Here is a 12,783-nt window from a genome sequence, read left to right on the forward strand (position 1 = left end):
CCTTCTGGTCTCTGGATGGATGTACTTGGCGGTGGATGTAATATCACTCTTTTCTTGGGACCACGACGTAAGCGCTGTAAGTCCCCATCTTAACTGCTTATTGAGAGGTGGGGGTTGGAGTCTGAGTTGGACGGACGTGGCATTGGTCACACCTCAGGACTGAGCTCAGCCTTACAGTTCTTTTTGTCCCTGCCTATCAGAGCATGATCTGTTCCTCACTACTTCATCTCCCCAAGGGCTCTATTGAAGTCTTACTGCTCATTGGGTTTTTCCTAAGACCCATTCTGAGAAGTAGGGATTTCATTTTTATTGGCTCGGTTATTTCATTTTGTTTAGGAAATCAAAGTTATGTAATACCAAGACCCAATGCATTCTATGGCCCAGCCTTCCTGCCTGTAATACTGCTTTAAAGTAAAGTAAGATTAGAACTTACCATGGGGCTTCCCTGGTGGCGCAGTGGTTGAGAGTCCGCCTGACAATGCAGGGGACGCGGGTTCGTGCCCCGGTCCGGGAAGATCCCACATGCCGCGGAGCGGCTGGGCCCGTGAGCCATGGCCGCTGAGCCTGCGCGTCCGGAGCCTGTGCTCCGCAACCGGAGAGGCCACAACATTGAGAGGCCCGCGTACCGCAAAAAAAAAAAAAAAAAAAAAAAAAAAGAACTTACCGTGATTCTTGCATATAATGAACACGTTTCCTATGTATTCTCCTAATGTAGTACTACCCACTTACTTCAAATGCCCTCCTAGACACAAACACAGTTCAGTGTGTAAAACAGAGCTCTTGATGTTCTCATCTGTCTCTTTCTAGCCTAACTCTCCTCCTTTACCTCACACATCCAGTTGGCTATCTCCCCAAGTGTTACGAATTCCATATCAGAAATGCTTCTCTAATCCATTCTTATCCTTTATATCCTAGATATTACTTAGCTTTGTGCCACACAAATCCATTCTTGATGTGACTTCCAGCGTTAGCTTCCCATAAAAATAAATCTGTTTAACTCACTCCCCAGCTTAATAACCTCTGTTGGCTTTCCGTTTCCTACTTGATGAATTAGATTTTATTGCATGGCTTTCAAAGCCATATGTAGCCCCTTTCTGGGTGGTTTTTTTTTTTTCCCCTCATATACACCTTGTCCCTAAGCATTAACCCCTCCGTGCCCACATCCATGGCACTTTCTAGCTACACAACTTGATCTTCAAATATTACAAGTGCTTTCATGCCTAGACTCTTGCTTCAATTTTGGATCTCCTTCTTTGTCTTCAAGGTAGGCTCTTGTTTGCCGTTCAAGGTCTAGCTCAGAGGTCACCCGTGAGACGTCTTGCCGAGCTCTGAGCAGAGTTGTCTCTTCTATGCTCCCCCAGCACCAAGTCATGCCACTGTAGGAAGACTTATCTTCGAGAATAACTTATCTGTTTACCTGTCTGTATCTCACTAGATGGAGGGTTTTGGGGAGGTTCTTAAATAGCTTTGAATCCTTGGTGCCTAGTTCATTACTAGGCATGCATTACCTCTTGTAGTGCACTAGACACAGGGAGAAAAACCAAAAGCTAGAGACACGGTAAAGATAAGAATCAAGCAAATATCAAAACCATCCTGGGAGTCAGAGTCATCAGTTTTAAGGCAAGAATGAATAAGACATAAGTAAAGCAAGGATAGAAACAGAGGTGTGAATTTCAAGGTCAGACAAATGCCGGGAAAGATGAAACCCTCATGCTGTCAATACTAGATGAAATATTTTGTTCTGGTAAAGCTTATAAACTATTTGAGGCAATAAGAATTACAGACTTGAAACAGAAACAGTAGCAGATATTACATAATTTGTTGTTAAAGTTTAAAGATAGACTTAAATGCTGAAGGAGTTTGAGGGACAGCTTCAAGAAAGTGTGAACATGGAGCCGGACCTTGAAGGATGGTTCAGGTTTTTACAGGTGGATGGAAGAAGAAATGTCATTTCAGTAGAGAGGAAGAGTTCCAGTGAAGGCATCGAGCTGTAGATGGTCGTGCTGTGTTTGTCGGAGCCAATTTTAACTATAGCAGAGGGGAGGAATTTTATTTAAAAGTCTAGTTGGAGACTGCTGGGGAGGATAAGAAATGAAACTGGAATTCATAGAAATAAAGATCCATGAGAGAGTTTTTGAAAGAGTGACATTGTGAACGCTCAGTTACAGCTCAACTCTGCTGAACTTATGTTTGGGGAAGATATTGATTTAATGTCTCTGGTAAGCACATCTGGACAAAATTGGCCACGTTGTAATGGACTGCAAAGGTCTCAATTTCACCAGAGTTTCTTTCCAGAGATACGTTTTGTAAGTCGAAAAACGGCTTGATTATGTGGAAAGTGCAACCCTGATGAAAAGTTTCTCTGGTTTACATTCTTACAAGTGTTTTCTTCTTTTAAAGTGTTAGTGACAAACGGTCTGCGGTAACTGAATCCTCAGGGGATACAGTATCCTTGTTGAGGTGACGTAAATTGACATTTTTCCTCTCTGTGTTTAAAATCTTTGAAGCAATCCATGCACACCTAGGTAGGTTATAATAACTTCCACTCAAATGGTATGGTTTGAAGAGTTATCGCAGGGCCCTCCTACTTACCTCCACAGATATTTACAACCCTGATGGGTCTTGAAATGCCAAACTGTGGAGACCTGCCTCTTGGAATCCTGGGTTGTTTCACATTATTTCTATAAGGAGTGCACGTGGAGGGAGTACTTGAACTTAAAGCAAATTATTAGTAAACTCTTATTCCGTCAGAAACAAGGGTGTGATGCTGGGGCAGGAAGGGAATGGAGCTTACATTTCTGATGAATGCCCCAAATTGCGATTTTATGAAGTTACTTAAAAAACTGTTTAATCTATTAGAAATGCTATAACAGACAATGTAACATGTTCAGAGAGCAGAACGTCTGCATGAATGATTTCCTAGCATAGCGCGGTTGGGATGCTAAATGGAACCGTGGGGGTGTGTGGCTGACTTGGTGTGGAGTAGGTCACTGAGATGAGGAGTTGAGGGGCCAGTTTGTTATCTGGGTTATCCATGGAAACACGGAAATAATTCATGGTGATGGCGGCACTCGGGGAAGAGAAAGAGCTGCAAATTATGGGAGGTGCTTGGAAGGATAGTGAAAGATTATGGAGAGTGGTAGATAGCAGTACACCTCAGTGGCCTGAATTCTCAAAGGCTAAGGTTTCTGTGGAAGCAGGATCCTGAAGGTGGCATCCATTAGGAAATGGAAAGTATAGAGACCCACCTCTCGGACCCTGTGGTTTGCGGAAGATGAAGCTAATCTCTACTTGGGGAGGCCATAAAGGAGAGAAATATTGTTCCCAGGGGAGAGCTAGACTTTAGACAGGCGAAGAAGTTGAGACTGGCATTCCAGAGAGCACAATAGAAAGTTTGGGGAGGGCGGGAAAGCATTTGTAGGTTGCATAGAGCATTTATAGGGGTCAAAGTATAGATTTTAGGTGGTGATAAAATAGCTGCCTAAGCTTAGTTGAACTTTTTTTTTTTTTTCCATTTTAGTTTGTTCCTTTGTAAATTGGAATAATGTGAACATTGCAGGTTGTCAAAAAATTCTGCCACATCTTGTATTTCCAAACAGTCTTACCTTTCCAGAAAACCCTTTTTGGAATCTATGAAGATAATTAAGTGATAACTACCATCATGTATAAAGGAATTTTGGAATTTCTCTAGTTGGAATGCCAGAAGAATCTTGATTTCTGAGTAGATGAGATGGAGAAAATAAATGGGAGAGACGGAAGTCTGAAGAAGAAAAATCTTAAGAGTCTAAAGATTAAGATGGGACATTAGTGCAAGGAGAGCACCAAAGGGAAACAGACCAAAGTAGAAGCAGGTCCTAGATAGAGATTGAGACAAATCATCTACCTTTTTCTATAGCTTTTCTAGTCTTTGGAGAACAAATCACAAGCTCTTGTGTTTCATTTAGGTCTCACAAAAATCTCTTCTTATCTAAGTTGAAACATGGAAACCAACAACAAGATGTTAATAAGAAAGAGGAAAGAGTAGAAACTCTTCAAAGTAAGTACACTTATTACAGTTTTCGGAGTGGAGGATCGATACGTCCTTGAAAGCGATCCAGCCCTTGACCGCACCCCACAACACACAAACACACGTCAGAAAGCTAAAGCACAAAGGGATTAAATGTCATAACTTCAAAGAGTTAATTAGAGGTGGTGCTTAATTTAGAAAGTTACAGTTGGTTCTTGTTATTTACGGTAATGTTCTATAAGGTCATTGTGAACACTTAGTGAATACTGAATGATTACAGGGGAATACAGGGTTAGGTTCTTTTGAGCCTCTGGTTACAACATTTTGGTCAACTATTCAATATATAACCTTGCTTTATGTGTTTCTGTTTATTTAGGCCACACCATGTGGCATGCAGGATCTTAGTTCCACGACCAGGGATGGAACCCGTGCCCCCAACAGTGGAAGCACGGAGTCTTAACCACTGGACCGCCACGGGAGTCCCTGTTTCTGTTTAAAGAAACCTTATTTAATATACATTGTTGATTCATTAACATTGAACCCAGGCCAACAACACTGTAACTCATGCCTGAATGAAGCTTACCTGACCACATATTTTTCTCTGTAAGGAACATCATACATAGCCTTCTTGCACTCAGGAACACTAGACAGCACTTCCACAATACACTGGGAGAAAATTTTAAACAGCAGAATTACCCCCAAAAAAGCACAAAAATACGACACTAAATAGACCATAAAAAGAACAGTTATTTCTAGCCTGGAAGCTAAAATAAGAAAGCAGAGCTTCACCTTGTTTGACCTCAGCTGGGAACATGAACTCAAATAGTTTGCCACTCCGTGCATGTCCACTGGTGTCCACAAAAGCACTGCAAGTTTTGATTTTTGTTACAACTTTCAGCAGGTAGGTGAATTTTCAAATACCAGAATCCATGAATATAATGAGGATTGACTATGTATAGACTCTGGCATTGCAGATTGCATTTAGAATTTATTCCTCATTGCATTTAGAATTTATTGTCCTTATAAAAGGCATTGCTAGATTTAAAAAACAAGCAACAGTAACCAAAAAAAAAAAAATCTTAAAAGCAGTCCATAATTATTTTCGATTATAATATAATTGTAAGTTCCTCCTTGGTATATATTCATTCAAGAAATGTTTATTGAACCCATACTATGTTCTAATGCAAGGATTTTTAAACTTTATTGATCCAGATCTAAATAGTTACTGATTAGTATAAAAATAATAGATGTACCAACTTGATTCCAGGTACATAGTAAGCCTGAAGTAAATATTAATTGAATAAATTTATTCAGAGCTAATGGCTGATGATAGGGCCACTGTTAGCTAGTATTTGTAAATTACAGTTCTAAAACATTTACATCTGTAGATATTATCATCGTCCTCACTTTAAAGACGGTAAAGTTAAACTCAAAGAAATATTTGCTTCATGTTGGTGGAGTTCCTAGCTGCAAAATGGCTGGGAGTCATAATTCTAAAGTAAAATAATTTGGGGATTTTCCTGGACTTTTAATTTCATAATACAAAGTTCAAAGAAATGGAAGCATACACTTTTTTTACACTCTAGCTGATCAGTAATTGAACCAATGAAGACCGTAATCACATTGTAGAGTGGCTTGACAGTGACTATGGATATTGAACCTAGAAGATCCTGTGAGTTTTAGTACATTTCTTGACTTTTTGTTCAATGTTAGTAATATATACATATATATTCCAAAAAAGTCCAAGTTGCTTAAATGTTACCTAGGTATCCTCTTTTTCCTAATAGGGGATATTTATTTCATTTGTGCTAAACATTAAAATAAATTTTTTTTAGACATCTTTTAAAAACAATTTTTTTTCAGTTTTGTAAAATTGCTATGTACTTTAAAAAAATCAAGTAATTCAGAAAAATTGAAAGAAAAAAAATCACTTAAATTCTTTCTATGCAGAAAAGTCTCACCAGCATTCAGTGAAATGATTAATATTTGAGTTAAAAGCTTTTTATCTGTAAACTCACTTAATCCTCAAAACAATCTGGATCAGTACTTTTTAAAAAAAAAATCACTCCCCATTTTACAGATGAGGAAGCTGAGACAAAAAGAGGTTAAGTGTAAAAAGCCCTTGGTCACACAGGTCATGAACAGAACCAGAGCCAGAATCTGAAATCAGACATTTCTGACTTCAGAGCCCATGTCCTTAAATACTGAGATAGATAGACTGCCTCAATGGAAGAACAGATAGAATCAAAGCAAATAAAAATTTATAAAAATGTGATGAGGTTACATATGTACTTTAAAATATATTTACATTTAATTTTTCGAAGGTGAAACTGAAGGATTCAATGAACTTCACATAAATGCTGTTTCATAAGAAATATATCAGTAGACCATATGATTCCTCCAAAATGAAGCATAAATAATATGAATTGCTTTGATAGGTTGGGTCAGTTTGCCTCTATAACTATAAATTTCAACTTTAGACTACTGATTGATTTCAGCTGTAATGGGTGAGATTAGCACAAAAGCTTTGGCTAAATGTAGTATTCTTTGGAAATACTTTTCTTCACAACTTTGCAGATTTTGCTCCATTATTTTCTGACTTTATGAGTGCTGCTGTGGACAGTCTGACATCAACCTGACTTTTTCCCCCTTTGTATATGAGTTGCTTTTTCTTCATAGTTGCCCAAGTTTTTCTAATATGTGCATTTAATGCTATAAATTTTTCCTTTAATTACTGCCTTAGTTGTATCCCACAAATTTTTATGTATTTTCATTTTCATCAAAATATATTTTTTTATTTCCCTTGAGACTTTTTTCTTTGATCTTCTGGGCTATAAAGAAGCTCTTTGTTTGGGCTTCCCTGGTGGCACAGTGGTTTAAGAATCCACCTGCCAATGCGGGGGGGATGGGGGTTTGAGCCCTGGTCTGGGGAGATCCCACACGCCGCAGAGCAACTAAGCCCGTGCGCCACAACTACTGAGCCTGCACTTTAGAGCCCACGAGCCACAACTACTGAGCCCGAGTGCCACAACCGCTGAAGCCTGCGTGCCTAGAGCCCGTGCTCTGCAACAAGAGAAGCCCATGCGCTGCGACGAAGGATAGCCCCCTCGCTGCAGCTAGAGAAAAGCCTGCGCGCAGCAACAAAGACCCAACGCAGCCAAAAATAAAAATAAGTAAATAATTTTTTTTTTTAAAAAGAAGCAGCAGCTCTTCGTTTAATTTCCAAAAATTTAAGGATATTCTAGATACCTTTCTATTAATAATTTCCATTTAATTCGGTTCCGACCTGAGAATATGCTTTGAGGATTTCTTTCTGTTTCTTTTTTAATTTAAGATTTGCTTGATGGCCCAGAATATGGTCTGTCTTGGTGACTGTTTATGTGCACTTAAGAAGAATGAATTTTGCTATTGTTGAGGGGAGTGTTATAAAATGTCAATTAGGCCAAATAGATTCATAGTGCTTCTCAGGTGTTCTGTATGCATGCTTATTTTTTGTCTTCTTGTTCTACTAATTACCGAGAGAGAAGTATTGAAAGCTCCACCTATATATGAATTTCTCTTAATTATTAATCTCCATTATTTTATTTTTGCCTTTTTAGTCCTCTAGCACCTGTTAGAACAGTTCCCGATATGAAAATCTCTGTTCAAAATAACTGGTGCGGTTTCCATTAACCTCACCAACACGTATGATCTGTTCCTGCACTGATACCATACTGTCTCAATTATGTAGTTTAGTAATAACTCAGTGTGCGATAGGGCAATTTCCTTCATCTTTCTGTTATTCTTCAGGAGTATCTTGAGTATTCTTGGTGTTTGGGTCTTCCGTATTGTTCCGTATTGGGAAGAAAACCACTTTATAGAAGACTGCAAGCAGTGCAGCTGCTGCGACTCCATAGGTGCCAAACGTGGACAACAAGACTTGGGTTAGAACCGGCTGGTTTATTACAGCCCAACAGACAGCAGTAGCATATGGCATCAGCGCAGTTGTGCTGGTTCCCCTCACCAGGTCCCAGAGACAGTGCTGTGGGCCCAGGTAGATGCTCTGCAGGCAGTAGGTTGTACTGCAGGGAGGTACCTGGGGCACTTTTGGAGTAAGCAGCAAGCAAAAGGTAGCAAATAATCCAGTTGCCTTCCCCGGGAGAGCGGTAGTTACATGGTGGTCAGACCGTGGTTCCCTTGACCTGTTTAGGTTCCTGACTAACTGTAGAAACTGTTTAGTATCGGGGAATGAGTAAGCCTTGTTGTACATTGAGCAAGAACCGCAGGGATGCTCAGGGCCCATGATGGACTAACTCCTAATATATAATTTTAGAATAATCTTGTTAAATTCTACGAAGAACCCTGTTGAAATTTTGATTTAAAATTACATTGTAATAGTAGACAGTTTTCTTTTTTTTGTTTTTTAAAATTAATTAATTAAATTTATTTGTGGCTGTGTTGGGTCTTCATTGTCATGCACAGGCTTTCTCTGGTTGCCGCGAGTGGGGGCTACTCTTCTTTGCGGTGTGCGGGCTTCTCACTGCGGTGGCTTCTCTTGTTGCGGAGCATGGGCTCTAGGTTCACAGGCTTCAGTAGTTGCAGCATGCAGGCTCAGTAGTTGTGGCTCATGGGCTCTAGGGCGCAGGCTCAGTAGTTGTGGCACATGGGCTTAGTTGTTCTGCGGCACCAGGGCTCGGACCTGTGTCCCCTGCATTGGCAAGTGGATTCTTAACCACTGCGCCACTGGGGAAGTCCTAGTAGACAATTTTGGAGAGAGCTGACACAATTGTATTGTCTTCCTCTACATGAACAAAAAGCATATTTCTTTATTTAGATTGTCTTATGTATATATATTCTTATAACTTGTATATGTGCCTGCACATACGCATATATATAGGAAAGCTTTATAATTTACTACATACAGGTCTTGACTGCATTTGCTGGGTTTATCCCTAAGAATGTTATATATTTTGTTACTATTGTAAATAGTATCTTTTGACTATTTTAATTGAATATTTTAACCGTTGCCAATGTACAGAAACACTGTTGAGTTTTGTTTATTGATCTTATATGCAACCATCTTGCTAAACCCTTTTTAATTCTATGTGTATATTCTTTTAGGTTTTCTATACAGTTGATCCTTAAACAACATGGGGACCTGTGCAGTCAATGCATCCTGCTATCTCTGCCTCAAAAACAAAAGAATTGATAAGTGACTCATCTGAGGGCGGGAAGCTGAAACAGTTAGCTTAGCATAGAATCAGAACTCAAACCCTAGTTCTTTTTATTCCACATACTGTGATCGCTACTCGAACACAAACTCTGCCCCACACTTTATCTGTAAAATGAAAATACAGGTACTACGTTTATTGAAAAAAAAAATCCGTGTATAAGTGGGCCCATATAGTTCAAACCCATGTTATTCAAGGGTCAACTGTACACACAATTTTCTTTCAATAATTACCATTCATTCTGTTTCTTTTGAGTTGCATATACATTTATTTCTTATCTTACTAAACTGTGAATAAGAGGGAAAGAGGGAAGGGTTTACTTCTTACACTGTGTCAAACACTCCTTAAACATTATGTTAAGAAATTACAACAATACTATAAGGTAAATAGTATTCCTTTTTTAAACAGATGATGAAAAGGCAGGCACTAGGAGGTGAGATGACATTTAAAGGCATAAAAGAATCAAGATTCAGAGCACATCCTCTCTGATTTTTTTTTTTTTGTATTTTGTTTTTTGGCAGTTCTGTAACATTGACAGTCAGCAGTTAGTCCACATTCATGCCCTCTGTAGATTTTTGAAAGTGGTGATAGGTACGTAGGTAACTAACATATAGAGCTTGTTTGATGACTTTTCATCCTCATTACATTTTCTGAGACAACTGCATACAGACAGATCCAGTATGGGACATTCCTTATTCCTTTGGCCCAAGACAGCTTTGTTGAGCCTGGTGTCAGTGCTCACATACGGAGTTTTTCGGGTCTCTTTGAGTGCCAGAGGAGCATGCTTCTTCAAACCCACTTCATAGATATGCTTGTGGATGTTATGGTGTACTCCCTGGTCACCATCTCATTGATGGCAGAACAGCTTTTATTAACATAACAAAAGGCACCTTGATTACTCTCATCACTTAGGAAATTCCAAGGGTTTTAGGAGCCAGAAACCAGAGGAAGACAAAATATATATTTCTTATTATAAATCACAATTTCACACAAACCAAAAGAGTTTATAAGAACACATGAAATAACGCCCACTGCTATACATATCCCCTTTTATACCTTCTTAAGTGGAAATTTGACTGACACAAAGATCTAACTACTTCATAACATATAAAAATAAGAAGCAAAGCTAGATATAGACTATACCTCATGACCTATGTTTAAGCATCCTGTCTTGCTTAGAAATTACCCAGATATCCAAAATTATACTTACCGTTTATACTAGATTTTAAAGTTAACTAAGGATCTTGGGAATTATATTTAAGCTGACCTATTACAGAACCTAATTACCGCTGCTGTCAAAAAGTTTGTCAGAATTATACTTCAGTTTAATTAAACACATATGTTTTTTTCTTATTAGTTATCTATTTTATACATATTAGTGTGTATATGTCAATCCCAATCTCGCTATTCATCCTGCCACCCCCCACTCCACTTTCTCCCCTTGGTGTCCCTACGTTTGTTCTCTACATCTGTGTCTCAATTTCTGCCCTGCAAACCGGTTCATCTGTACCATTTTTCTAGGTTCCACATATATGCGTCAATATACGATATTTGTTTTTCTCTTTCTGACTTACTTCACTCCATATGACTGTCTTTAGATCCATCCACGTCTCTACAAATGACCCAATTTCGTTCCTTTTTATGGCTGAGTAATATTCCATTGTATATATGTACCACATCTTCTTTATCCATTTGTCTGTCGATGGGCATTTAGGTTGCTTCCATGACCTGGCTCTTATAAATAGTGCTGCAGTGAACATTGGGGCGCAGGTGTCTTTTTGAATTATGGTTTTCTCTGGGTATATGCTCAGTAGTGGGATTGCTGGATCATATGGTAATTCTATTTTTAGTTTTTTTAAGGAACCTCCATACTGTTCTCCATAATGGCTGTATCAATTTACATTCCCACCGACAGTGCAAGAGGGTTCCCTTTTCTCCACACCCTCTCCAGCATTTGCTGTTTGTAGATTTTTTGATGATCCCCATTCTAACTGGTGTGAGGTGATAACCTCATTATAGTTTTGATTTGCATTTCTCTAATAATTAGTGATGTTGAGCAGCTTTTGATGTGCTACTTGGCCATCTGTATTGTCTTCTTTGGAGAAATGTCTATTTAGGTCTTCTGCCCTTTTTTTTCTTTTACACTTTAAACATCTTACAATTTTATTTGTCACTCATACCTCAGGAAAGGGGGAAAAGAAAGTAAATATATTAGCTTGGTAGAGTCTTTGGTAGAATTAAGAATATAACTGGGCAACACCTTGCAATTCTGTAGTACAGTATCACAAGCAGTGTATTGACATTGATTCAATCAAGATATAAAGTAGTTGCATCACCACAAGGATACCTTGTGTTGCCCTATTATAGCAGTTATAACTGTTTTAAAAGTTTATTTTTTACTTCTGGTCGGTACTACTGTGAATTCTAAATAATATGTTTGTTTGCATTTCTTTCAACAATTGCTCTTAAACTAGGAACTTTAATACTCACTTCCAGAGTTTTATTAGTTTTAAGTCTACTATTGGTTGTCTTTATAACTCGAAATAATATACTGCTATATTTTATTTGATTTTAGATAATACCTCCTGACTCTCTATAATGTGAAAGGAGGAAATTACCACTCCTTCACCTCACTTTTCTTCTCCTACCCACATTTTCGGCCTTCTCACTGCTCTACTCTCTACCCTACTTTTACATTGTCAAGGTTTACAATATTGTATGTCTTTTTTTAATGTTAATTTTATTTTTTAACATCTTTATTGGAGTATAATTACTTCACAACGGTGTGTTAGTTTTGCTTTATAACAAAGTGAATCAGCTCTACATACACATATATCCCCATATCTCCTCCCTCTTGCGTCTTCCTCCCACCCTCCCTATCCCACCCCTCTAAGTGGTGGTCACAAAGCACCGAGCTGAGCTGATCTCCCTGTGCTATGCTGCTGCTTCCCACTAGCTATCTATTTTACATTTGGTAATATACATAAGTCCATGCCACTCTCTCACTTCATCCCATCTTACCCTTCCCCCTCCCCGTGTCCTCAAGTCCATTCTCTCTGCCCATTTTTTGATTGGGTTGGTTTTTTTAATATTGTGCTACATGAGCTGTTTATATATTTTGGAGATTAATCCTTTGTCCGTTGATTCATTTGCAAATATTTTCTCCCATTTTGAGGGTTGTCTTTGTCTTGTTTGTAGTGTGCTTTGCAAAAGCTTTTAAGTTTCATTAGGTCCCATTTGTTTATTTTTGTTTTTATTTCCATTACTCTAGGAAGTGGATCAAAAAACATCTTGCTGTGATTTATGTCAAAGAGCATTCTTCCTGTGTTTTCCTCTAAGAGTTTTATAGTGTCCGGTCTTACATTTAGGTCTCTAACACATTTGGAGTTTATTTTTGTGTATGGTGTTAGGGAGTGTTCTAATTTCATTCTTTTACATGTGGCTGTCCAGTTTTCCCAGCACCACTTATTGAAGAGACTGTCTTTTCTCCATTGTGTATCCTTGCCTCCTTTGTCATAGATTAGTTGACCATAGACGTGTGGGTTTATCTCTGGGCTTTCTATCCTA

General features: G+C 38.6%; 1 protein-coding gene across 11 annotated transcripts in view; it reads left to right on the top strand.

The window, feature by feature from the left end:
* The window catches only part of TERF1 (telomeric repeat binding factor 1), a 48,059-nt gene that overhangs the window by 15,344 nt on the left and 19,932 nt on the right, over positions 1-12,783 (top strand). For 6 of the 11 annotated variants that reach the window (XM_067017495.1, XM_067017494.1, XM_059042946.2 and 3 more), the window contains 2 exons: positions 2,401-2,460; positions 3,945-4,036. In XM_067017495.1, coding sequence (XP_066873596.1) covers positions 2,401-2,460; positions 3,945-4,036 — 152 coding nt within the window. The remainder of the gene's footprint in view (positions 1-2,400; positions 2,461-3,944; positions 4,037-12,783) is intronic. The other 5 variants (XM_059042947.2, XM_067017497.1, XM_067017496.1 and 2 more) reach the window with 1 other exon arrangement.

This window comes from Kogia breviceps, chromosome 17 (genome assembly GCF_026419965.1).
Source record: "Kogia breviceps isolate mKogBre1 chromosome 17, mKogBre1 haplotype 1, whole genome shotgun sequence".
In the NCBI taxonomy this organism is placed as follows: Eukaryota; Metazoa; Chordata; class Mammalia; order Artiodactyla; family Physeteridae; genus Kogia; species Kogia breviceps.